This window comes from Balaenoptera acutorostrata, chromosome 10, assembly GCF_949987535.1.
Source record: "Balaenoptera acutorostrata chromosome 10, mBalAcu1.1, whole genome shotgun sequence".
NCBI lineage: Eukaryota > Metazoa > Chordata > Mammalia > Artiodactyla > Balaenopteridae > Balaenoptera > Balaenoptera acutorostrata.
In genome coordinates, this window is record NC_080073.1 from 87,865,098 (window position 1) to 87,890,922 (window position 25,825).

Sequence of the window (25,825 nt, forward strand, 5' to 3'; positions counted from 1 at the left end):
GATTGCCTGCCTCTGCCCTATGTGTTCAAACGATGCCCATGGGAGCTTCGCCGCGGGGCGGTGCAGGTCATCTGGGGAGGGGTGAAGGGTCTGGGAAACTCTCTCAATGCACTTTAGGCATTTATTTCTCGGCAAAGAAAAATCTGGGCAATTCCAGCCAGAACCCTAATTACTTTGGGAACAAACAAAAGATTGAGAGGGGAGAGAGCCAGGCGAGGAAAGAAGTTTCATCACATTTATAATTTTATAATTCGTGTGTGTGTGTGTGTGTGTGTGTATTCCCACCTCCCTCCCGGGGGCACGAAGTTTGCCTGTTTCAAGCCCCCCGCGCGGCTCCTGTGCAGAGGTGGTTACGCCTTGATTCTGCCGGTAGCGAGTGAAACAGGTGTCGTGCGCGCAGCGCGATTGCTGATTGGCTGTGCAGACGTCGGTGAACTACTTGAACGTGTCCTGCAGCTGCAGGGTCTTTGCGGGGTGAACGCCGGGCATACGCAATTGCTTCGCCTTTACCCGTGAGCTTGTCCGTTGCCCATTCGTTTCAGGACGCGACCCCGCGCCGCGTGCGCCGTGAGGCCGCTGGGGCAGCGGAGGTGCCTCCCCGCTGAGAAGCGAGCCGGAGCGGCGTGCCGTGGGGAAGATGAGCGGCACCAGCGCCAGGTCCAGCCACCTGTCTCAGCCGGTCGTGAAGAGCGTGCTGGTGTACCGCAACGGGGACCCCTTCTTCGCGGGACGCCGCTTCGTCTTCCACGAGAAGAAGGTGTCCAGCTTCGACGTCTTCCTCAAGGAGGTGACGGGCGGCGTTCAGGCGCCCTTTGGGGCCGTCAGGAACATCTACACCCCGCGGGCCGGGCACCGCATCCGGAAGCTAGACCAGATCCAGAGCGGGGGCAACTACGTGGCTGGGGGCCAGGAAGCCTTCAAGAAACTCAAGTGAGTCCTTCTATCTCCTCCGCCCGCCATTTCAGAGGGTTCTAAGGTGGAATGGAATAACCCCCGCCTCACCCCACACCTCGGTGCGCCCAGGGGCTGTGACTGTGCGGGTTGATGCCACTCAAGGCTCCCGCTGCAGCTGGGGTCAGAGGTTGAAAGTGTGATTGGAAAAGAAAGTTCACGTACGGAGCAGTAGGAACGGACTTTAAATGTGTGTATAAGGAGTGGGAATCAAAAAAAAAAGTGTTCCGTGACTAGCTATTTGGAAAGACTAACACAAACGTCATGTTAGATATTTGGCATTTTCTGTTCTGCTTTTTCTCTTTCCACTTTTGCTTGGAACCTATCATTTTAATTTTTGTTGGAGTATAGTTGATTTACAATGTTGGAACCTATCATTTTAGTTTAAATAAAGACATCTTAAAAATCACTTGGAAGTATTGTCACCCGTGAAGAAAAGTGCTTTCAACCTTTCAATTCCAAGTAGAACTGACCACACCCCACTTTGTGACCCTCCTCCCACCTCCTGCACGTTTATGTTATTTCCTTAATGCTTGGAAAAGTTTACTGGCTTACTGTATTTGTCTACATGTCTGTCACCAGGTACTTGATGGTTAAACCTTCAAGGACAGGGGTCGTTAGTGGTGCTTATCCCCAGTTCCTGGCAGGGCGCTCACTTATTGTGGGCATTCAGTGAATCAGCAAACTGTGCTTAGTTCTCTGAAGGGAACAGAGATAAGACAGGACTCCTTGTCTTTTGGAGTTCACAATCTAACAGGAGACAGACTACATGCACACCAGTAATTTTAATGCAAAGTACAAAAGAATGAGTGCAATTAGAAAAATAGTTAAAGTTATATGGGAGTTGAGAGAAATTATTCCTCGTGGGGGTGGGTACTGTAGGACAGGTAGAATTTAATATTCCATAGGGTTTTTTTTTTATAGCTTTACTGAGATATATTTCACATAACATAAACCACAGTGGTTTTTAGTATATTCATAGAGTTTTGCCGCCATCACCACAAACTAATATTAGAACATTTCCATCACTCCAAAAAGAAACCCTGTACCTTCCCAGTTTCCCCTTCTCCCCATCCTCTAGTAACCACTAATCAGTAGTGGTTAGTTTCTCTGTCTCTATGGATTTGTCTATTCTGGACATTTTATATACAGGCATACCTCAAAGATATTGCAAGTTGTGTTCCAGACCACTGCAATAAAGTGAATATTGCAATAAAGCAAGTCACAGGAGTTTTTTGATTTCCCAGTGTATATAAAAGTTATGTTTACACTATGCTGTAGTCTATTATGTGTGCAATAATAACATTATGTCTAAAAAAAAGTACATGCCTTATTTAAAAAATACTTTATTGCTAAAAAATGCTAATCATCATTTGAGCCCTTAGCAAGTCATAGTAGTAACATCAAAGATGACTGATCACAGATTACCATAACAAATATAATATAATGAACAAGTGTGAAATATTGCAAGAATTACCAAAATGTGACACAGAGACATGAAGTGAGCAAATGCTGTTGGAAAAAATGGCGCTGATAGATTTGCTCCATGCAGGGTGGCCACAAACCTGATTCAATTTGTAAAAAAATGCAATATCTCTTAAGTGCAATAAAATGAGGTATGCCTGTAAAAGGAACCATACAATATATGACCTTTTGTGTTTCTGTCTTCTTTCACTTAGCATAATGTTTTCAAGGCTTATCATGTTATAGTATGTATCAGTACTTCATTCTTTTTATTGTTGAATAATATTCCATGATATGGCTATACCACATTGTGTTTATCCGTTAATCAGTTGATGGATATTTGGATTGCTTCACTTTTGGCTAATATGAATAATGCTGCTATGAACATTTTCATTTCTCTTTGGGTATATACAAGTTTTCATTATTTGGGTATGTATAAGTTTTCATTTCTCTTTGGGTATATACCTAGGAGTGGAATTACTGGATTGTATGGTAAGTCTATATTCCATAGGTTTTTTTCCCCCCATAGTTTTTAATATAATATTTTAATTAAAATTCAGCTTGGGCCTCAGGATGGCAAAAAACATACCTTTACCATAAAATCTATGCTTGTGAGTTCTGATTTTAACTGTGTAGAACTATTTTCCCAAGTATCACTAAAGTTATATAATATCATCCTAGCTTGTGTAAGTTTGTTTAAATTGAGTTCTAGGTGTTCTGCTTTTTTGTTATGCCAGATGTTCTTTTTATGGGAGGTGAGGGATACATTTGGATTTAGTTTCCCTTCCCTGAAACCTCCTTTAGTATGCTTTGTCTAACTTCCTTAGAGAAGAGCCAAATGAAACTGTACTTCAAAATAACTTAGAACTTAAAAAAAAAAAAAAAAAAAAAAAAAATAACTTAGAACTTAAAGCTGAGAGTCAGGAGACTTGTGTTTGAGCTGTTTATTAGCTCTGCATCCTTGTGCAATTCACTTGACACAGCTAGTCAGTTTCCTAATGCAGAAAAGGAACATAACCATTCCTACCTCACAGTCTTGTTGTAGAAAGTAAATGGTATGGATGTGAATGTGTTTTGTAAACAACGAAGTGTTATAAATGCAAAGCATCTCTGTGTCCAGTTCCTTTCATCATATACTTTGTTAATTTTTTAAATTAAATAATTTTCATATGAAGCAATTTCATGGGAATGTAAATCTGCAATTCCAGACTCACTTTAATAATTTGTATTCTCTTTTGTTTATTTGTGCTACCAACTCAAAAGATAAAAACAGGTACAGTTCCAAACCAAATAGAAAGTGCACTTCAGATCACTCTTTATATATATATATATATATATATATATATATATATATATATATATATATATATATATATGAGATTTGCATGGTTATTTTTGCTTTTAACTCACAAAAACCCTGAGTTTGTTATAACGTGTCCATGGTTAATTTTCCATGCTGACAGATGAATATTTATTTGTGTTAAAGTGGTAATATCTATGGTTATAATGATAGAAGCCAAGAAGATTTAAATGCTGAATATATTTGAAGCTTTGCAGTTTTAAGTTTACATAACAAATGAGGAAACTGGCAGAACAAGAGAAAGCCCAAAAGATATTGAGGGTAATTCATGCCATGTAGACCCTAATTGATGTTGGGGAAGACAGCAATGGTGGAAAAATATTTATCAAATGAAAATGATCAACTTTGTTCTTGCATATCTTTTACTCTTATTCTAATATTTTTGAAACGGTGATTAAACTTCAGGTAGCTATTAAACCTTTATTTTATAGCAGAGAATTCTAGAGATTGTTATTTTCCCCAGAGTTTTCCTTATGCATTTTGGGACGTTGACTCTACTACATGTGGATCTGAAATCACTTTCCTGCACATGACAGTTAGAATGTTTTATTGTTATGTTGGAAATCAGTCCCTGAAGATTTCCGAAAGACCCATTTTATTGTTAAGCAGAGGGAGAATTTTCACTGTCTTGTATAATACTGTTTATGTAAGAGAAATACATGATAATTTCCAGAGGTATGGATTAACTAAAGCGTTCTATCCAAAAAACAACAAAATAAAACATAGCCAAAATTAATTCTAATATAAAATTTTTGGCAACTCAGCAATTAACGGTAGTTGAGGTAGAGAATGTATCTATCTTTCTATCTATGGTTATAAATTAAATCCTATATTTATTTTTAATATTAAAACATTTATCTAGCACCTTCTATGTATGAAGCACAGTGGAATGAGATCACAGTGATGGACAGATAGCTTGAAGTGGACAAAGGTATAAAGTTTTTAGGTTGTGCTTATGCTATAGCTAAAGAATGATCACTAGTTAATATATGTAGCAAATAGTAATGGAATAGTAGGGGTCTCCAGAGGTTAACTAGTTTACCCATCTGTATTTTAGCTGAACCAATGCCTAAACCATCCCACATGGCTGAGCATTTCTGCATAATTAAAGTGCTCTCCTAGGAAAAAAGATATCCCAGCTTTTCACAGTTGTTACTCTAATGCATGGGATCAGTACTACTTTCTTTGGCCTAAAGTCTGTGATTAATAGAACTACCTGTTAAGCAGCTTTACACACAAACCACTCTTTATATCAAAATTGATATAAAAATAAGAAATACCATATATATAGTAAGTAGCTGACCATTGTGGGGAAAAATGTTCCCCAATGGAAGTATGTATTTCTAAGACTTCAATTTCATTGAAGTTTAGCATGGACATGTGTCAGCCCTGAAAGCAGTTCCTGTTATTATAATGGCTTTTAATTAGTAGCCATTGATTTTTGCTTTAGGCTTAAGTATTTCCTATGGCTAGCTTTACTTTTCAATAATTTTTAAAAAGACATTTACATAGCTGATTCAAAAGTAATAAAAGAAGCCCTTATTGTTTTTTTTCCCCCCAGTTACTTGGACATAGGAGAAATCAAGAAAAGACCAATGGAAGTTGTGAATACAGAGGTAATGCAAATAATAGTAACAGTGCTACTTTGTGTTTCTTATGGTTTGTCTTAGAGATTTGGATGACATTCTAATCGAGATAAATTGTCTAATGTATATAAAGAGGACATTAGATGTTTTAAGGCAAAGATAACCCTTTCTGTGGATCATTATCAGAAACAGACCGAGTAGGTGTCCTCAGATGTGTAGGACTAGACACAGCATGCTCTTATTCTCCCATTTTCTAGCTGTGTGTTCTCTGGTTGAAACCCACAGGGATTTTCCCTGTCAAGTGAGAAGAGATTCTGAGCGCCGTGATACCAACCTTTGCCAAAACTACATCCCCTGTCCTGACTTGCTTCTGACAGTCCAATGTCTGAAATGGCCCGGATCACTCTGACTGGCCCTGAGGCTTTCAAAGGAGCCTGTTAAGACTTCCTGTGATATCAGGAAAACAACTCCATGTTAACTTGCATTAAAGTTCACTTGAGCGTGGTCACCAGAAGCTTGCATGAAGACTGGCAATGAGTCTTGTGACATAGATATTCATTCCACTGTGTTGCACATAGCATCTGGATCCCTAGTGGAATCATCTCTAGTGGGTATTCTATAGGATGTATTCCTTAGTCTATGGATGAAAAAATAGATTAAAAACAAAATTAAGGCAACAGCCTTAAACGTCCCAGTGAGGCAGGGAAAATGATAGTTAAACCCAGACTGGGATTCTGTTCACCAGCCAGACTTGCCCTCCTCCCATTTGGACCCCACAGAGTCAAGTGCTCCCAGTGGGTGTGTCCTGCCAGTGAAGAAATGACTAACAGGAAAAGGAGTTTTTCCTCATTTGTAGTGCAGAGCCCCAGGGAGACTCCTCAGCTCTGGCCGTTTCCTCCCATGCTGGGTTTATGCCCAACAGGATCAAATTGGTCTCTCTAGGAAAAAAAAAAAAAAAAAAAACTACGTAAGAAAAAATTTTAATTGTGCAGTACTTTTAATAACGCAAGATTAAATTCATGACTCAAATAATTTGTGGGAAAACGTGGTAATCCCAGACATTATTTAAAATAATATTGTTTGTATTTTTGATTTTCAACGTATGAAAAGTTGATTATTTATGAAAGTGATACGATTTATAGCTTAACGTAGACAAAAATATAAATTTTTCAGGTGGTGCTTATGTTACAGGTAAAGAATGACTGCTAGTTAATATCTGTAGCAAGTAGTAAGAAAAGACATTAGTGTATTAGTTCTGGATATAATATTGTTTGAAGGACACACAACTGCTTGAAGTAAGCTACCAATACCTTGCTTGAAGTTAGTGACTGAAGCCGAATTTCTGCAGTAGGATTTGTAATGTGTGAATTACAAACAAATTATGAGCGTATATTTACTCTGGATTCCAGTGTCTTTGATGAAGACATTGGGTCTGGCAAATTGCAAGATGTGTGCAAAAAATTTTTGGAATATACTTAAAAAAAAAAAAGATTATCCTTAACAAAAGAAGCATTCACAAGGACTCTAGTGAATTTAATTTGCTAATTGTTCTTCCGCTTTGGAGCAGTAACTATTGATTTCTCTTTACTTGGGGCCTGAGCACGGGCCACACAGACAAGGTTCTGATTTATGAATGCAAGTCTTACATGTGACAAATCCACCCCTTATCTCCAACTAGAAGACAGCATCTCTCCCTCTTCTAGAACACTGTATCTCTCCCACTTTTCTTCTTACTGGTGATTCCTGCCCCTTCTCATTTGCTCTAACTGCATGGATCCTGCTGTAGCCTTTCATTTCTTCTCAGTCCTTCCCCTCGCAGTCTTCCAAAGGGGGTCATTTTGGGGATGCAGAGCAGGTGGGAAGAGGTGGTGAGAAACTGTTCTCTTTGTCCATGAACTTCAGCACTTTCCCTCACCCACCCAAGCCCCACTCTCCCACTTTTGTCCCCCTCAACCTTCCCTCCCAGTCTAGACAGCAGTGTATTTACTTCCCTCACTTTGCATTCCCAGTCTTTTTTTTTTCCGGCCGCGCGGCACGGCATGCAGAATCTTAGTTCCGCCACCAGGCGTCAAACCCGAGCCCCTTGCAGTGGAAGTGAGGAGTCCTAACCACTGGACCAGGGAAGTCCCTTGCATTTCCAGTCTTGATCTTCAACACAGATACCCTCCTCCCCAAAGTCCACACCATGACCACACACAAAGCCTGCTTTGAGCAAGGGGACCCCTGTTTTCATTGCCAGAAAGGGAGAGTTTTGGGTTCCGGGCATCCAAAATAGGAACTCTGAATGCATTTTCCCATAGAGATATCACTTTCACTGTTGGTTCTGCAGTCTTATTGCTGCTGTTTTAGGTGGAGCACAAGTCAGAAAGGCTTTTGTAGGCTGAGCTGAGAACCTCACTTTTGTGTGTGTAATTCTTACTGGGCAGAAATACCTCTCTCTTTTTCACAAGTGATTAACCATCAGACTTTTAGAATTCCACAAGTTTATAAGTTAGAGGACAATCTATGTTCAAAATTTGAGAACAAACTTGACAGACACTGGCCTTTCACAATATTATAGATTCTATTTTCTTGATCTAAGGTGGTGATTTCCTTTCAACATTTGTGTCTACTGAGAAAAGAGTGCACACCTGGTAAAATACTGTTGATGACTGCTATTCTTTGAGGAAGATAACACATCTTTCTCCCAATCACAGGGAGGGATTCACAGAAATAATTTTGAAGTGGGAACATGAATACATACAATTGGAGAGTTTAGAGTTGTTTCAGAGAAGAAGTTACAATGCAGTAGTAGCACAAACAATGTCTATTCAAAGACGTTGCAATGTGAAGAGTTAGTAAAATTACCTATTCATCAAAACTGGGGACGTTTCCTGCAAATCTGACGTATTTCATATTGTTTAAGGTTTCAGTGTTGGGGTTACCTAATGAAAGCCACCACATTGAGGTAGATGCTTCAATTTTTCTAATTGCTTGAAGCATATTAATTCTGATTATTCACAGTGCACGTTATAACAGAAGGACTTTTGCCATTTGTTGGGGGTTTTTTTTTTTTAATATTTATTTATTTATTTATTTATTTATTTATTTATGGCTGTGTTGGGTCTTCGTTTCTGTGCGAGGGCTTTCTCTAGTTGTGGCAAGCGGGGGCCACTCTTCATCGCGGTGCGCGGGCCTCTCACTATCGTGGCCTCTCTTGTTGCGGAGCACAGGCTCCAGATGCGCAGGCTCAGTAATTGTGGCTCACGGGCCTAGTTGCTCCGTGGCATGTGGGATCCTCCCAGACCAGGGCTCGAACCCGTGTCCCCTGCATTGGCAGGCGGATTCTCAACCACTGCGCCACCAGGGAAGCCCTGTTGGGGTTTTGTAGGACGTGTGGCGTTGGGTCCCACAGCTGTGGCTAGGTTTTCGCGTGTGGTAGGAAACCCAGCCAGTGGGTGCTGGGGTCAGCAGCATTCCTTTCCTCCTCCCGGAGCACCCCCCGCCCAAATCCATAATACAGTTTGCTTGTTCTTTAGACAGTTAAGACACAGTTTAGACACAGTGGTATCCACTTGCTGGCTGCAGGTCACGTAATGAGAATGGGCATGTCATCTGGACGTTCCAGGTTCTGCTGTGGTTTCTGTCATTGCCCTTCTGTGCCATGAAACTCATCTTTGAAGAGACACTGAAAGGACAGCTAGTCCTATTCCTCTTCTTCTTTGTAGCCGTGTCATCAGGACAGACAAAGGCAGAACTCTAATGCACCTGTTCCACTAACCTGAAAGAAGTACGTGGTCTTATGTGGCCCACACTTTTTGCAGCAGGAGGAAGGGGGAGGGGAAGCGGAGGAAAGACAGAGAAGAAAAAGGAGATGGGAGAAAGAAAAGCAAAATGGTGACTGGTGGTTTGCACCTGCTCCAAAGTTGGGCTGCGCTGTGGGCTCTGAGCCCTCCCTTACCTCTTGACACCAGGTCTTGCTTTTAATAACATCCAGATAAAGAGACCTTCTAGACCCCCCTTGGACTCCTGCCTCTATTCCTCAGTCATTGCGTTGAGCTATATTTTCATCTTTCTTCCCGCTTTGCCTGCATCGGTGGTGGTTTTAATAAAGACACTGTTCTCATCTTCTGACCTTGGTAGTTCATCTCCTTATTTATGTCTTCCCAGTCCTCTGTCTGCTTCCTTTCCCCCTCCTCTCTGCCCAATTTCAGATCTCGTTCTGTGTTTCCACGTTCCGAGTCCACTCACCAGCTCCTTCCTTTCCTGTCTCAGGGAAGCCGTCTGTGGAGCCCTCTGTCCTCATGCACTGGGAGCCTCTGATCCGCATGTGGGATACCTTTCCTCTTGCTTACCAGCCCGCATGGTGCTTTTACCCTTTCCCTTTAACTGAAGGAGGGTCTTCTTATTTTTCTGCTTTATCCACTTTGCTTTCACATGATTGAACACCCGTACTGTGCAGCATGGTAGGCAGAGAGCAGGGGAGCAAAATGAACAAGACATGTATAACCCTCTTACCTCCAGGAATTTACAGTCTTGCTGAAAAGACAGATACACGAAAATCTCCAGTACTGCATAATAAGCGATTCAGTTTGGTAGGGGTTCAACTCCATTTGCGCCGAGCTGTTTATTTCAAGTGCTTTTGACTTTATCAGGCGGCAACAAGGCCATCGGTGGACTCTTCCAAGGGAAGCTTCCTTCTTCTTCGACCTAGAGTTGTAGATGTTGCTGATCGGCTGATCAGCTCTCCCCTGTCTCATCCGTGTAGTGAATCCTTTAGATTATGACATTCTTTAATACTTATTTAGAGAGCAAAATCTGTTTCACTGTGTAAGAGGCGCTGGATAGGGCCATTCTGGACAGAGGAGACAAGCAGACAGCTTGACTACATAGCACTTAGGGTGCGCTGGGAGCTGTGAGTCACCAGGTATAAAATGAGCACTTCTCTGCTTTTTTAGGAGTTTGGAGTCCAGGGGAGAAGACAGGGAAGTAAACCAACTATTATTATCCAGGGCACATGTGCTGGGCTAGAGGGATGCTTGGAGGACTGAAGAAGGGTAGATGGGATTAGGTTTATGGGTCAGCCAGTTTTGAAAAGATTTTAAATATAACAGAATCTTTTATTTTTGGCCCATTTCTCTTAGATTAAGGTTTTGAGAATGTCCCTTTCTACTCCTTGATTAAGGAGGATTATTTAATACTTGTATCTGTGTAAAGATCAAAGCCTGTCTCTGACAGAGTGAAAATCAGCTGGATGGAGAAGCAACAAAAGCAGCCTTGCCACTAGTCAGGCTTGGAGGACAGACACATAGCAGGCCAGCTGCAAAGTTATCATAGAACACTGCTTCTCCCAGTTATGCAGCAGCTGTCAGATGCCATAAGGGACTCCCTTTCAGTGATTAATGCTTACTTGCGGCTGACACTCCAGACCTGCTTTGCTGTTCTTATATTTTATTGGTCATCTTTATTTTTTATTTTTATTTTTTGGCTGCGCCACGCAGCTTGCAGGATCTTAGTTTCCCCAACCAGGGATTGAACCCGGGCCACAGCAGTGAAAGCGTGGAATCCTAACCACTGGACCACCAGGGAATTCCCTACTGGGCATCTTTAGTTGCTAAATCGCTCTCGCCTCATAACAACCCCTAGTTAATCCCCACATCTAATTTCACCTCAAAACTGCAGTCACTCCAGAACTGAATCGGCTTCCCTTAGACCCTCCTTGGAATCCTTCAACGAGAACCCAAACCTTACAAAAGATGATTCCCTTCTCCGTCTTTCTCAGCGTCATTTTGTGCTTTCTCTGAGTGCCATCCCTCGCTGCCCCAAATCAATAAATCTGATTTTGTCTGACTACAGATTTGTTCCTGTTGCTGGTAGTCATCAACTGATGAGGCTTTAACACATGTGTCAGAGCTGCCTGTTAGATTGTACGTCCCTAGGAGGTCTGCTAATTCTGTATAGTACCTAGCATTAATAGGCTGGTAGTCGTTTTAATTCTCTGTAGTGTTGAATGTTCCTTATCATAGTTAAGGGAGACATCTGTTTGCCTCAAGCGCGCCTGGTGATTCTGCATTTCACATATGAGTGGGATGTCTCAAATAACTTAAAAGTCTTCATGGCCACTATCTTTCTAGCTTTTGTTTCAGGGATAAAATTAGTTTAGTTAAACCTTTGTGTGATTCATTTATTGTCTCTAGTATAATTTGGAGCTATATTAAATGAATGTTATTCATTTAACATGGATTTATTGTGTGACTGCTATGTGCCAGGCATTGTGCTTGTCACCTGAGAACCAAATAACATGGCCTCTGTCCTCATGGAGTTGACTACTCTTTAGCCTTCCTTGCCTGCCATGCCTTACTTTTAACTCTACCAACATTGATCTTTGTTGTAGAACTTGTAGATTTCTTTGGCTCAAAAGCCCACATTTTAAGGGCTAAACAGTTTTTGAACTTTATCAATAATGGGTCAGGAAATAATGGGACTAATTTTTGAGGCGCAATAAACTCCTAATTTCTGGAAAGTTTGTTCCATTTTCCTGGAGTTATAAACACCTAAGCTGCTAGTTGTAACCTGAATAATGGCTGGAGTTGTCCATCTCCTATGGTCAAGATAAAATAGGCTTGAACCTCTGTTACTTAGCCTTTGGAATGTCCTACATTCTTCCCAAGACTTCTGTGAATTCCTGCAAGGATTATTACCTCATGTTCACCTCTTTGCCTGAGCGTCTGCTTCCAAAGTATTAGCTGAGTTCATGGACTGTCTTGTTCCTCTACAGGTTGTATTTGTTTAAGGTCCCACCAATTCAGAGGTGAAATCCTCTCATTGATGTCCACACAAATACCCCATTCCCACAAGTTTGTGTGTGGTGAAATTTACCAATGGTTTGTAGAAATGGAGTGGGTTTTATAGGTAATCTAGAAGTGCCAACAACTCAAAACTTAATATCAGACTTCCTCATTCTTAAAAATAGCTTGGTCTTATATGCCAGTTCAGGTTCTAGTCTTTGACCTTGCTTCTTGACCTCCTCTTTCTTTTTTTTCCCTCTGCCATTCTCTTCTCTGTTCTACTCCCACTCCAGTTGCTTTTCTTTCTTTTTTTTTTTCTTTTTCATAAATTTATTTATTTATTTATTTATTTATTTTTGGCTGCGTTGGGTCTTCATTGCTGCGTGCAGGCTTTGTCTAGTTGTGGTGAGCGGGGGCTACTCTTCGTTATGGTGTGCGGGCTTCTCTTTGCAGTGGCTTCTCTTGTTGTGGAGCACAGGCTCTAGGCACACGGGCTTCGGTAGTTGTGGCACGCAGGCTCAGTAGTTGTTGTGCACGGGCTTAGTTGCTCCGCGGCATGTGGGATCTTCCTGGACCAGGGATTGAACCCATGTCCCCTGCATTGGCAGGTGGATTCTTAACCACTGCGCCACCAAGGAAGTCCTGAACTGCTGTCTTAAAAAGAAATCTTCAAATTAAAATCCAAAGACACCAATGAATGTCTTCCCAAGGAGTGGAAGCTTCCTCGTTGGATAAACATCATATTGAATCCTCTTGAATACACCTCTCTCAGTTTAGATTTTCATTTATGGAGAATTTGGATAACCGTTGTTTCTTCTTAATGGGGTAGAGTATTGCAGGAGTACCTTGGAGAGGAGGAAAGAAAGGAAGTGAGTTTTTGAAACCTCAGAACTTGGCCTGGTCTGAAAAGGTTGTGGGAACATGTACTTCTGGTCAGTCACTCCAGTGAATGTCTTTAAGATTTTGAATGTCATTATCAAATGTCACATTTCAGTTTAATTATTAGGCATCATCTCCAGTGAAACATACTATGAGATTTGCTACTTAAAGGCTTTGGGTTGGGAATGGATTTCTAGACATTAAATTGGGTGTAATTATTAACCTTACTGCAGGAAGGCATGGGGCTCTGTGGTTTCACTAACTAATCTTTAGCCTGGGAATTCTGAGTTCAAAGGGGGAACTACAAAATAGTTAAACTCCTAAATATTTCTTTCTTTAACTTGGGGAAAGATTTCCAGATTATGTTAGTCAAGTTTACTAATTTATCGAAGAATCAAAGAAAATGAAACCCACTTTTGTGAGTTCTTCCAACAATAACTGAAGCCCCTTTCCAATCTTTTATTTTACACCTTTCCCCCATCTCTCTAATGTATCTGCTAAGTGAGAAGCATTCTTTTAAGGACAGCCAGTTCACATCAGTGGTCATGGTGATTCCAAGGTGTCTATGACCTTGCCAAGGCTCTAGGAAGACAGAGTTTTCTGTTGAAGAACAAAACTGGCCATATTTCATTTTTCTTTCTTCTTTTTTTTTTTTTTTTTTTTTAAAGGATTTTCTTATTTTTATTTATTTATTTATTTATTTTTGGCTGTGTTGGGTCTTCGGTTCGTGCGAGGGCTTTCTCCAGTTGCGGCAAGCGGGGGCCACTCTTCATCGCGGTGCGGGGACCGCTCTTCATCGCGGTGCGCGGGCCTTTCTCCATCGCGGCCCCTCCCGTCGCGGGGCACAGGCTCCAGACGCGCAGGCTCAGCAATTGTGGCTCACGGGCCCAGCTGCTCCGTGGCATGTGGGATCTTCCCAGACCAGGGCTCGAACCCGTGTCCCCTGCATTAGCAGGCAGATTCTCAACCACTGCGCCACCAGGGAAGCCCTCTTCTTTTTAAAGAATATTTATTTTTTTATTTTTGGCTGTGTCGGGTCTTAGTTGCAGCACATGGGATCTTTGTTGCGGCATGCAGGATCCTCTGCTGTGGTGCAAGGGCTTCTGTCTAGTTGTGGTGTGAGGGCTCTGTAGTTGCGGCACGCGGGCTTAGTTGCCCCGCAGCATGTGGGATCTTAGTTCCCTGACCAGGGATTGAACTCACGTCCCCTGCATTGGAAGGCGGATTCTTAACCACTGGACCACCAGGGAAGTCCCTCATTTTTCTTTCACACTTTATTGTCTGTTCGCTTTTCTCAATATTGAACTGTGTGTGTGTCTGGGTGCGTGTGTGTGTGTGTGTGTGTGTATGTGTGTGAACAAGAGGAAGAAAGAGAGAAGTGTTTATGTCAACCTGGAAAATATTGGTCTACAGGGAGATCAGCTCGGTGCTTTGTGACCACCTAGAGGGGTGGGATGGGGAGGGTGGGAGGGAGGGAGATGCAAGAGGGAAGAGAAATGGGAACATATTGTATATGTATAACTGATTCACTTTGTTATAAAGCAGAAGCTAACACACTATTGTAAGGCAATTATACTTCAATAAAGATGTTTAAAAAAAAAAAATCCTGCCCTAAGGGGGAAAAAAAAAAAAAAACATAAAACGACACTATTATAAATGTATCTGACTTTCCTTTGATGAGCCAGAAGTCACTTAGGAATCTTCCTAAATCTTAAAGCAAAAGTTTCCAAATATCTGTCTTAATTTAAGGACCTGTGAAGATCTGTGGCAAATGAGAAAAATAAGGTGAAATATACATGCTTGCTGGTTTATTAAGTTTATTAATAGAAATTATGCTTTGTTTAAAAAAAAATATTGGTCTAATGAAAAATATCCATTAATAACCCTATTCAGCTCTGATCAAAAGCTAAAAGACTGGTGATTTTAGTTTGTCCATTAACATGTGCCATGGCATTTGTTCCAGATATCTTGCATTTTCTATTTGGCATTTAGATATGATTTTAGAATGTCTGTGAAATTGGAAGATGTGCAAATTAGAGTATGTATATCTTTTTTATTTATAGTAATAAGCTGTTCTAAGCAAAGACAGACATTTAATAGTTATAAAATAATTATCAACCTTTTAAGAAAAAATAGAAAAAGTATCTAATAAAAGAAATTGCTAGCTAATTGTGTGTGTTTAAAAATATCACTTAATCTAAGTATTGAACTATTCTCAGTAGGACATTTCATTGGCCCCACTAAAATAAAGTCCTTTTGGCAACACCAACAGAACTTCGTGTTCTTATAGCACATGAGATTTGGAAACACAGAAGATGAAATTTTAGGCATATTTAGTATGATTTGAAGTTCTGCCAAGGTATACCAAACTTTTCATTGATGGATACTGTGCATCTACTAGAAAGTCAATACTTAGGTTCACATTTTAGGATAATTTTTAGAATGAGCTTATTGCATTTTCTTGTGAGTCAAAGGGACAATTCATGATGGAAATATGATTATTTCCACATAGTAGGAAAAATAGGAAAATGTGACCAAATAGAAAAGTATAGTCAAGGAAGACAAATTATGCTCAACCATTTATTGAATGCTGCTCATGTACGATTTCACAGTTTCTTGAGAATATTTATCCAGAGCCTGCTGAATGCCAGGCAGTGGGCTAGATTCTAGCTGCACAGATATAAAAAGACACTGAGTATGTGCCAATCAGAAATTACAACAAGGTAATTGTTGTCAGAGGACGCGGAAAAGAGTTTTCAAAGAAAAGCTGTGTGAAAAAGTACAAAAGATGGGAAAAATAATACCAGAGATTGTTAATCCAAGGGGAGAGAATTTTGTATTTAGACCTAATTAATAATTGGCTTCAATGCTTTTAAAGAATATGGTGACTAGGTCTTCTCCATCATAGCTGGGTACCGAAAAGGGGAAAAAAAATTAAGCTGTGGTGTGAAGTTTGAAGAATTTCAGTCAGATTGAAAGAAAGCTTTAAAAAACTTGGTTAAGACTACTAAGCATTTATTGAAAGAAAGTGTCGTATCTTCTTTTCATCTGTTTTAAACTATAAATCCATTCCTTTGACTTGCATATTTCAGTTGCATACCAAAATGGCAGAGGTGAACTGAGGTCTCCCTCTAACCTAAGACTTTGTGGGTTAGGTTGCTGTCAGAGTCTTCCTGGAAAAGCCCAGAAGGACCACTGCCCAGGCTGTCATCACAGTCCCTCATGGAGGCAGCAGTGTGTGGGAGGGACCTGCCCAGGTGACTGGCAGCAATCGTGCTGGTACCTTCTGCTGTGATTTCTCAAGTTTCAGGGAGTTCTTCTGTGTAAATAAGCAGGCGGTGCTGTGATGTTCTGGTGCTCCCAGTCAGAATTTTTCAAAAGCAACAAAATTTGAAGGCACACCATGAAAGTAAAGGGTTTGGAGAATATTCCTGTTTTGGAATGTGGTTTTTGTATTTGGAACTGTAGCGTAGCCTCCTCGACAGATACAGCAACCATCTAAAGAGATGTTTCAGTTTTTCTTCCCCACACATTGTACATTCAGAAAAGAAAACCCAAGAGAGTGAGGTGTTAAAGGAATAAGGGAAGCGAAACTCAAAGGAATCAGTAATAATAAACAAGCATATAAGGTCATCTGTGATGATGCATTCATTTTTTATTAGGATATAGAAACAGTTTAAATTATATTTCTCTTTAAGAACAGATTTGTGTGTGTGTGGGTGTGTGTGTGTGTGTGCGCGCGCGTGCGCGCGTGGGGTAATCTTTTTTTTTTTTCTGAAAAAAGGAAAGATATTTAATATATATTCAATATATATTGTTATAAAATGTAACATAATTATATATCACATAGCATACCAATTATATATTACATAATGTATGATGATGATATGAATTGTAATAATAATAAATTATACTTTTGTAACTCCTTACATTTAAAAATCTTTCACATATGCCATCTTTGAAATAATCACATGGGACGAGTAATTATTTATATTTTACAGATGAGAAAACTGAGGCACAAGCGTGTTAAGTCATTTGCCAGTGTTCACAGCCAGGTCCTGAACCCAGGTCTCAGAGCCCAAGCTCCGGGGGCCACTGCTCAACTGTCACGACCTTTTAGGACCCTCCTCAAAGGTCTGGTGCCACCCCCAGGCCAATGCCCTTGACATGCCAGCTGTTATTTTTGGCCAGGCAGCTCTCCCACCTCCATCCTAGGCGTGGGGTAATCTTAAATGCCTAACTTGTGGAAACTTTGTTTCAGAGATCCAGAGTAGCACAGAGCAGCAACAAACCCTTAGACTGTTCCTCATGGAACAGCGTGGTGAGATCACCATGCTAATGAAGCCAGGGACTTGGGCTGGGACCCCATGGGACTCTCAGTTCTACTAGGTCCCTGGCTCCAGACTGTCCCCCAAACATCTAGCTGTCCTCTCAAGTGTGGCATTGTTTAAGGCATAGGTGAGAATGTATGTGAAATTCAGCTTACATCTATCACCATATTGGAGAACAACTAAAAAGGTCTGTGTCCCACAGGTAGTAGGCTAATAATCTTATCTTTGTGTACAAAATAAAACATATTTCTGTGTACTTCAAAATGGATGCATGGAGGCACTTTTTAAAGGTAGGGTGATTTATTTACATTTGGTTTATTTCAGCCTGAAGTATAAAGGTGGTGTGCTTTAGTATCTAGCTTGGTCAACAATGAAAATTCCCATTTATTATTGTGAAAGACTCCTTTTTAAGCAGCCAGCCAGATCAAGCTCAGATGTCATCCCATGATTACATAGTTTGGATGTTTGGTTTGTTGAAATAAGGTTGATTTCAGCCCACCTGTTAGCTGGGGACAAAACTAAGTGGTAAGGGACTGTGGGAGAGTGAAAACTAAATGGACTTGGTATATTTGCAATGTCTAATGTTTAACCTGGGACATTTCTCTCTAGGAAATTTCTAGTGGCAGTCAGTCCATGCTCCTTTGTGTTTTTTTCCTCACCTTCTGGCAGTATTTTTGAGTTTCAAAGGTTTATGGACCTCCGTGGCCATCTTGCTATTTCAAATTATACAACCTAATGTAACTGGGCTGCCGACTTCTGACAATATTTATGAAAGAAGTCATCTGATATTACCCAGGTTCCGTTTTGTAACTTATATGGTGATTGATAAAACTCCGTAGTCACAGCTTGTTTTTCTAGAAGTGAACAGATAACTCAATTTCCAGTACTATGAGTTCTGCATTAGCTTGTGTGCTGTGGGATCTCCCACAGCTGGTTTTTAAAAGCTGGATTAAAGGGACTTCCCTGGTGGTGCAGTGGTTAAGAATCCGCCTGCCAATGCAGGGGACACGGGTTTGAGCCCTGGTCTGGGAGGATCCCACATGCTGCTCCGCAACAAGAGAAGCTACTGCAATGAGAAGCCCGCATACCACAACAAGGAATAGCCCCCGCTTGCTGCAACTAGAGAACGCCCACACGCAGCAACGAAGACCCAACGCAGGCAAAACTAAATTAAAAAAAAAAAAAGCTGGATTGAAAAAGTGATTTGAGGACTTCTCTGGTGGTCCAGTGGTTAGGACTCCACGCTTCCACTGCAGGGGCACGGGTTCGATCCCTGGTCCGGGAACTAAGATCCCATATGCTGCGAGGCGTGGCCAAAACAACAACAAAACCAAAAAAACCCCAAAGCAAAAACAACAACAAAAGATTTGAAATATCAATTTAAAAATTACAAATATATATATTTACTATAGCATAGAGATTCTTTTAGTATGGCTTTTGCAGTGTAGCTGTTTCTCATGAACTCTCAATTGGCTAATATTTAAATTAGTCAAATAGTATATGGAAGTTGGATTGAATTAACTTTCCTCTAGCTGGCACTTCTAATCAGGTTGCTATTCCCTTGTGTTATTCCTGTTTCAATTATTTTATCAATAAAATTGATTAACTTTGTCTGACTCTTCTTACCTGTTATCTAAACATGTATACATGGATATGTATATAATGAAGTATAGGCATAGGCAATGTAATTTGTCATTGGGATTTTTCAGCATTTTTACTTAGTGACTCTTATTTATTCCTAAACTCTCTTCCTCTCTTCCACTTCCCTAATTCACTTGCTTATATAGAACCATATTCAAATTGTAATTCTCTGTTTATGAATTCCCTTTGCTCTAGCTTATGGTGTCAAGTTAGTGGAGTTGTGTGCGTCAGATTTGGTGCCAAGAGAACCTGTCCAATGCTTATTATAAATGAAATTATCCTAGAAAGACAATCTTGGTTAGATATATGCATTTTAATCTGTAGCAATGTCAGTTTAGCTTGTGTCCCAGACACCATGGGATTACTCTGAGTATATAGGCAGAATTATAGAATCATAATGGCAGTCTTCCAGTACTCCATCTAAGCAATCCTAAACGATTATAGAAGAAGGCTTTGTTGCGGTGTGTGGAGAAGGGGAGTCTGGCAATGAGGTGCTCTGTGTTTCTGTTATTATTTTAGACCTTCTTGCGGGTGGGAGGGTTTGGAGCTTAACGGAATGACACACACTAAACTTCCAGCGCTGTGCTGATAGTTAGAGCTCAATTAATGGAAAATATGCCACATTGCTGCTGATGTTAACAAGAGCCCTGTGGTAAGTGAAATAAGAGATGGATCACAGACATCGTATTGGCTGCATTTACTGCCTATGTCCAAAAGGAGAAAATGTAAATGTAAATGCTCGATGGAGTACAAAACTCTCTACAGATGCTAGGTGGTACTTATCACTCCTTCTGACTGCAGTGACCGTAGATTAGATGTTTAATAAATGGTTAAGATTATTATTATATAAATACATGAAAGAGGAAATACATTAGTAAATCAAGTAGCATACAGTAAACTTGGGTGTGAGACTGAATCTTGGAGTTGTTCTTCAAATATTGAGGGTTTACATAATTTCACAAAGACTGAGATATATAGAGAGTGAAAAATATACACTTGACTTAGTCAGGATATTGTCAGGAAGGAAAAGAAAATGTCTGTGTCTTATTTTAGTGGAAAAGGAATTTAGAAAAATACACTGGATATCCTTTAAAACCTCTGATGGAGCTGCAGAACTGAGCTCAGAGAATGAGCAGTCACAAGGGAATTGAAGCAGCTAGAATCCAGACCACATTGTGCCACAGGACCAGGCCATTAAGGATGGTACTGCCACCACCATTGATCAATGGAGACATTCAGCTTCTCAGGCCACTGCCGCAAACTTTTCACAGTAGGTGTGGTAAACACTACCCCCAGAAACTGGGCTTCATTGCTACTGATGGTAGCACTTTTACCTTCTCTGCTTTGTTGTGTCACTGGAACTGGTGTTAAAGCCCTGGATGGGACTCCTGGGCCAAGCAAAGGTCATGTTCTGATGGTTTAGCTTACAGTAGGGCTGATAAAGTGGACATCGGCCTTTTTAACCTTCTGTGGCTAGTGGTAGGATCTGCTTCTCCCCAAGCTTCATGTGATGGGAACTCTATTCTTATGGAAGATGCATTCAGATGCTGGAAAGCCAAATCTGACAAATATTTATTACACATCTTTCTGCCCAAATCAATGCTAACGTTTCTGCTACCTCTGAAGTCATACTCATCCTCTTCCTCAGAAGGAGGTTACCCATTGTCACCTTAGTTATTGTATCTTGTTCCACGTCAGGATCTCTGGGTGAGGTCTATTCTTCTAGTTCTGCTGCTATCCCAACTCAATATTTTGGTATAAATGTAATTATTATTACCTCATATAAGTCAATGAGATAAGGGGGGGAAGGATATTAGTTATAGACAATATCCAAGATATACAAGACATCACAAGAAAGGAAATAGGGTATTTCTTCAGAGAATCATGAGACTAGAGATAGTATTCATGATTTCCTTTTCTACCCTCCTTCCTACCTTTAATTAACCTTGGGCTGGCCAAAAAGTTCATTCAGGTTTTTCTGTAACATCTTATGGAAAAACCCGAACGAACTTTTTGACCAACCCATACTTCATCTACTTAGGATTCCTAATTGGTTGGGTGGCCCAAATGTTTGTTCTGGAGGGATCTGAGCTCTTGGTAGTGTTGTCTATATGGGGTTGCTGCTGTTTTCCATTAACATCATTGTTTTTAAGAAACTATGAATTATATATAACATACAAAAGAGAAACCATAGCTACAGTTTGTAGAACAATAAAATTAACATCTGTGTACCACATTCAGCTTATGAAACAGAGCAGAACAAGTATAGTTAAAGCTCCTTATGTCCCTCCTTAGTCCCATTTCTTGCTTCTTCCCAAAATGTAAACACTATCTTGAATTTTATACTTATCATCTCGTTGCCTTTTGTTTTTCTTAATAGTTGTGCTACATATATATGTAATCCTAAACAATATGTAGTTAAGTTTGGAACTTATGTAAATGGAATCATACTCTATGCGTTCTTTTGCAACCTGCTTATTTTGCTCAACGTTATTTGTGGTATTCATCCATGTTGTGGGGAGTTGTATCTCTTTCATTCATCTTGCAGCACTGTATTCCATTTTATAAATATAATACTATTTATTCATTCTCCAATGGATAACATTTGGATTATTTCTAATCGTTCCTCCTTCTTTCTTTTTTGTATTACTATTGAAAATATTTTGGGCATATCTCAGTTCATAAACACAAGAGTTTCTCCCTAAGAGATATATTGAGAGTTTGTGCCCAAGAGCCAATGTCTGTTCATTCCTCAATGGGCTGAGTATTTTACTGCCCCCCCAGGGCATACTTCTCTGGTGAATGGTTTCAGGTATCATTGAAAGGATTTTGAGGAAGACTCAAAAAGTTTTTATTTGTGATATTGTAGGATCGTTTGGCAAGGGCCCGGTCTCAGGTATCAGGATACCTTCAGGGGCTGTGAGATCTGATAATTGACTGTGGGCTATGACAACTGGAAGTTTGAGTCAGGCTTCTGTTTACAAGATCTGGAGATTTTTGTTATAGAAATCAAGTAGTGAGTCGCACAACTCTTTTAATCTTAGAAGTCCCAAGATCATTCAGGCTGCATTATAGGGCCTTACAGGTCAGTTTATTGTGGTTACAACATTGACTCTGCTGCCTCTTATGGTTACTCTGCCCGCTTTGTCTCTGGAGATGAAGTGCTGCTTTCTCCTTCTGCCACCCCACAATCCTGATACCCCGCTGGAACCAGAGAGCCCATTTCAAATGCAGCATCTTCCATGCATGCGTGGTCTAGAGAGAACAAGCACCAGCGCACTTTTAGAGTGGCTGGAGCAATGTTCCTTACCCATGGGTTTCTCAAGGCCTTGTTGAAGGGAGGGTGTTTGGGATCCTTCTTTGAGTCACATAGGTAAGAGATTAGTGGCTGAAGCGCTCATGAAATTCTACTCCAAGATTTCTGTCTCCTGAAGTCTTTGGCTGCTCCCTTCCTTGGAGTCACTTAACTAATTTCTGTAAAGGGCAGGCAGTAAATATTGTAGGCTTTTGGGTCATATAGTCACTGCTGTAAGTACTCAGCTCTGCTGTTGTAGAATGAAAGCAGCTCTTGGCGGCTCATGAGTGGCGGCTGTGCCCCAGAGAACAAGCAGAATGTGACCCATGGGCAATAATTTGCCGACCTTGGCTCTGAATTATATGGAAGAAAATTTGGCATCTTAACTTCTTTATTGAGGACCACCACTAAGTCCCAGTTTTAATAAACTAGTTAAGCAAAAATTCAGGGCTATTTCTAGCTACTCAAGATAGTATATTGTGTCCAGTCTTTGGCAAGTACACCCACGGTGATAAAAGGTGATACCTCATCCAGTGTTAGTCTCAACTGTTCTTCAGTGAACACATTATCTGGGACTGTGAAGTTATTAAAATTTTTTTTTTCACTAAATGTGCTTCAAAGTTACTGTACCCCAATGAGCAATCACCATAAACTAGAAGTCAGTTTTGTTTGCAAGAGCTGTCTTCCCTGCTCTATACTTGGTTTCTTCCTTTGTTTCTTCAGAGAATGGTACTACTTACCCATCTTGTTTTGAGAGTCAAAAACCTCACTCATCCTCAGTGTGTAGTTAATCACTCCCATCAGTTTTAACTCTCGAGTATCTGAAATTCATCCATTTCTCTCCACCTCTACCCCCACTATCATCATAATTCAAGCTACTATCATATCTTGCCCAGTTTTCCTTGGTAGTCTCCCACCTCGTCTTACACTCGTTCTGTTTCTTCTGCATTCTGTTTTCTCTTGTATTTCAACCAGAGTATGGAAACACAGATTTGATTATGTTACCATGGGGTTTAAAACTCTTCAGTGACTTCCCATTACTCCTAGCATAGAGATAAATTCCTTAACTTACCCTTTTAGGCCTTATGCCAGTGCTTTTCAAACTTCAGGTTGTGACCCTTTAGTACATTGAAAATCAATTTAGTTGTGACAAATACATACAAAGATAGAATAGACGATAGTAGATTGCATGATAAGTAGTGAAGGTAACTCCTGTTTTGTGAAACTGATTTTGATTGAGTGTGTGTGCATGTGAATTAAGTTGCAGTGTAAGATGTATTCCTTTCTTTGAGTGGTGGTCAATAAAAGTCTGAAGGATATTGTCTTACGTGTTCTTGTACCTTCATATACTTCCAGATCCACTCTTCCAACACTTTCTTTTGCTCTTTTCTCTTTACCTTGCCACTCTCCATCAAGAGGTAGAGTCTAATTTTTCTTCCCGTGAACCTGGATGGGACTTTGGCTTGCCTGGGAGAATAGGATGCAACAGAAGTGATGTTGCATGACTACTGGCCTTCCTTCAGTCCATGGTGTACCCACGCTACCTTTTGTCTCAGGACCTTTGCACATCGCTGTTCTCTGAGTCTGGAACATTCTCCCCTGTTCCTCTCTTTGCCTCTTTGCTCATACTTAGCCCAACTCAAGTGTCATTTTTTCAGGGAAGCCCTCTCTGACCTTCCTAACTAGATCAAATTCCCCCACTATTGGTGCATATTGGGCCTTTCTCCTTGTTACAGTTGCATTTACCTTTGCGTAGCTGAATAGTTGATTGAAGTCCTTTCTCCCCCTAGATTATAAACTCCAAGAGGTTAGTCATCATATCTGTTTACACTCATCTTTGTACCACCCCAGCATTAAACACAGTATCTGGCACACAGAATTTTTTTTTTTTTGAATGAATAGTAATCATGCTACTTTCCTGGTATATGAAAATGACTGTAATCAGTTTTTGCTTTAAATACTACTATTTCCTTCATATTTAAAAATTTTTAGATTTTTTTTGAAAATGAAGTGTTCCAGTTTTTAAGGCTGCGACATAAATTACCCCACAATTTAGAAGCATAAGACAATGATTTATTTTGCCTATGGGTGCTGTGTGTCAGGCATTCAGGGATGCACAGCAGAGATGGTTTTTCTCTGCTCCATGAAGTCTGGAGCCCTAGCTGAAGACTTGCAGGCTGACTGCTGGAATCATGGGAAGGCTGTTCACCCACATGAATGGTGGCGAATGTTGGCTGTCAGCTGGACCTTGCTTCCTCTTCACCTGCCCGTTTCCAGGTGGTATCTCCTTGTGGGCTAGATTGGGCTTCTTCACAGAATGGTGGGGTTCTAAGGGCAAGTGTTGAAAGAGAATCTGACAGACAGGCAGATAGACAGACTCAGAAGTCATGCAACATCACTTCCCTTACATTCTATTCTTGCAGGCAGTCCAAAGTCCTGTCCAGGTTTGTGGGGAGGGGAAACAGACTCCACCTCTTAGTGGGGAGTGGCAAGATCCTGGAAAAGAAAGTGGGCCAGAAATATCACTGTGGCCATTTTTGGAACACACCCTCTGCCACACTGGGAATTTGTTTCTGTTACAGCATTTAGATACGGTCCTTGCATACCTTCAGATGTCAATATTTTGATGATTACTTTGTGAATTAGTACAAAGGCTCTCCACCTTTTCATATCTCTTATTTTTGAGTATCCTGAAACAAACTGATTTTTCACTTAATTGCTTATAGAATTAACTACACAGTATATATATGATTTATCCCAATATAAACAACTTCTCCTTAGTTTTCTGGTTGCTCAGGAAGCACCACTCTGTTCTGGGAAATTTTTCCTGTAGAGTATTGACAACACAGAAAACAGAACATGAAGGAGCCATTTAATTTGATCTTCTGAAATATAATTTGTCAGTAGAACTGAGTAGACACATTCTATTAACATGTAGAATTTAATCTGATAAATTTGAACATTCACATGCAGATAATCTAAAAAAGTGACTTCATGTAATTATGACGAAATATTTGAAAGAATTTAGATATTTCTAACTATATCAAATATTTTTATTGTAATCAAATATATATACTTAGATATAAGTAATAGAGAGAAGTTAATTCTAAATATAATTATTTAATAACTTTTGTGCTTAATTTTTAAAAATTAGGTCACATTTACGTTTTTTCCAAATATTATTTTTTCTCTTCTTTCTAAGTGACTTATATTTAGCATTTTGGATATCCTCATCCTTACTCTCTTAATTTTTTTCATTTCTTTATCTTCTTACTTTATTCACTATTCTTTAAATGCTTCCCACGTTCAGCTTCTAGCCTTTACTGTGCTTATTAAACATGATTTAAAAAAAACTTCAGCTGCCAGCTTCTCAGTTCATCTCTTTCCAGTGTGTTCATGTCTTATTTTCAAAGTTAAAAAGTATATATGCTGTGATGTCTTGATTAAGTGAAGATATTTTTGATTAAGTGAAGATATTTTTGATCAAGTGCATGCATTGTTGGCTACCACCTCCCCTCCCCACACCAACTGACTTTTATTTCTTTTTTTAA

At 40.2% G+C, this 25,825-nt stretch overlaps 1 protein-coding gene across 1 annotated transcript in view; it reads left to right on the forward strand.

The window, feature by feature from the left end:
* Positions 1–516: 516 nt before the first annotated feature.
* The window catches only part of DCDC2 (doublecortin domain containing 2), a 163,396-nt gene continuing 138,087 nt past the window's right edge, over positions 517–25,825 (forward strand). The window contains exons 1-2 of the mRNA XM_007197140.3: positions 517–930; positions 5,337–5,391. Of these exons, the coding sequence (XP_007197202.2) occupies positions 638–930; positions 5,337–5,391 (348 nt within the window). The 5' untranslated portion in view covers positions 517–637. The remainder of the gene's footprint in view (positions 931–5,336; positions 5,392–25,825) is intronic.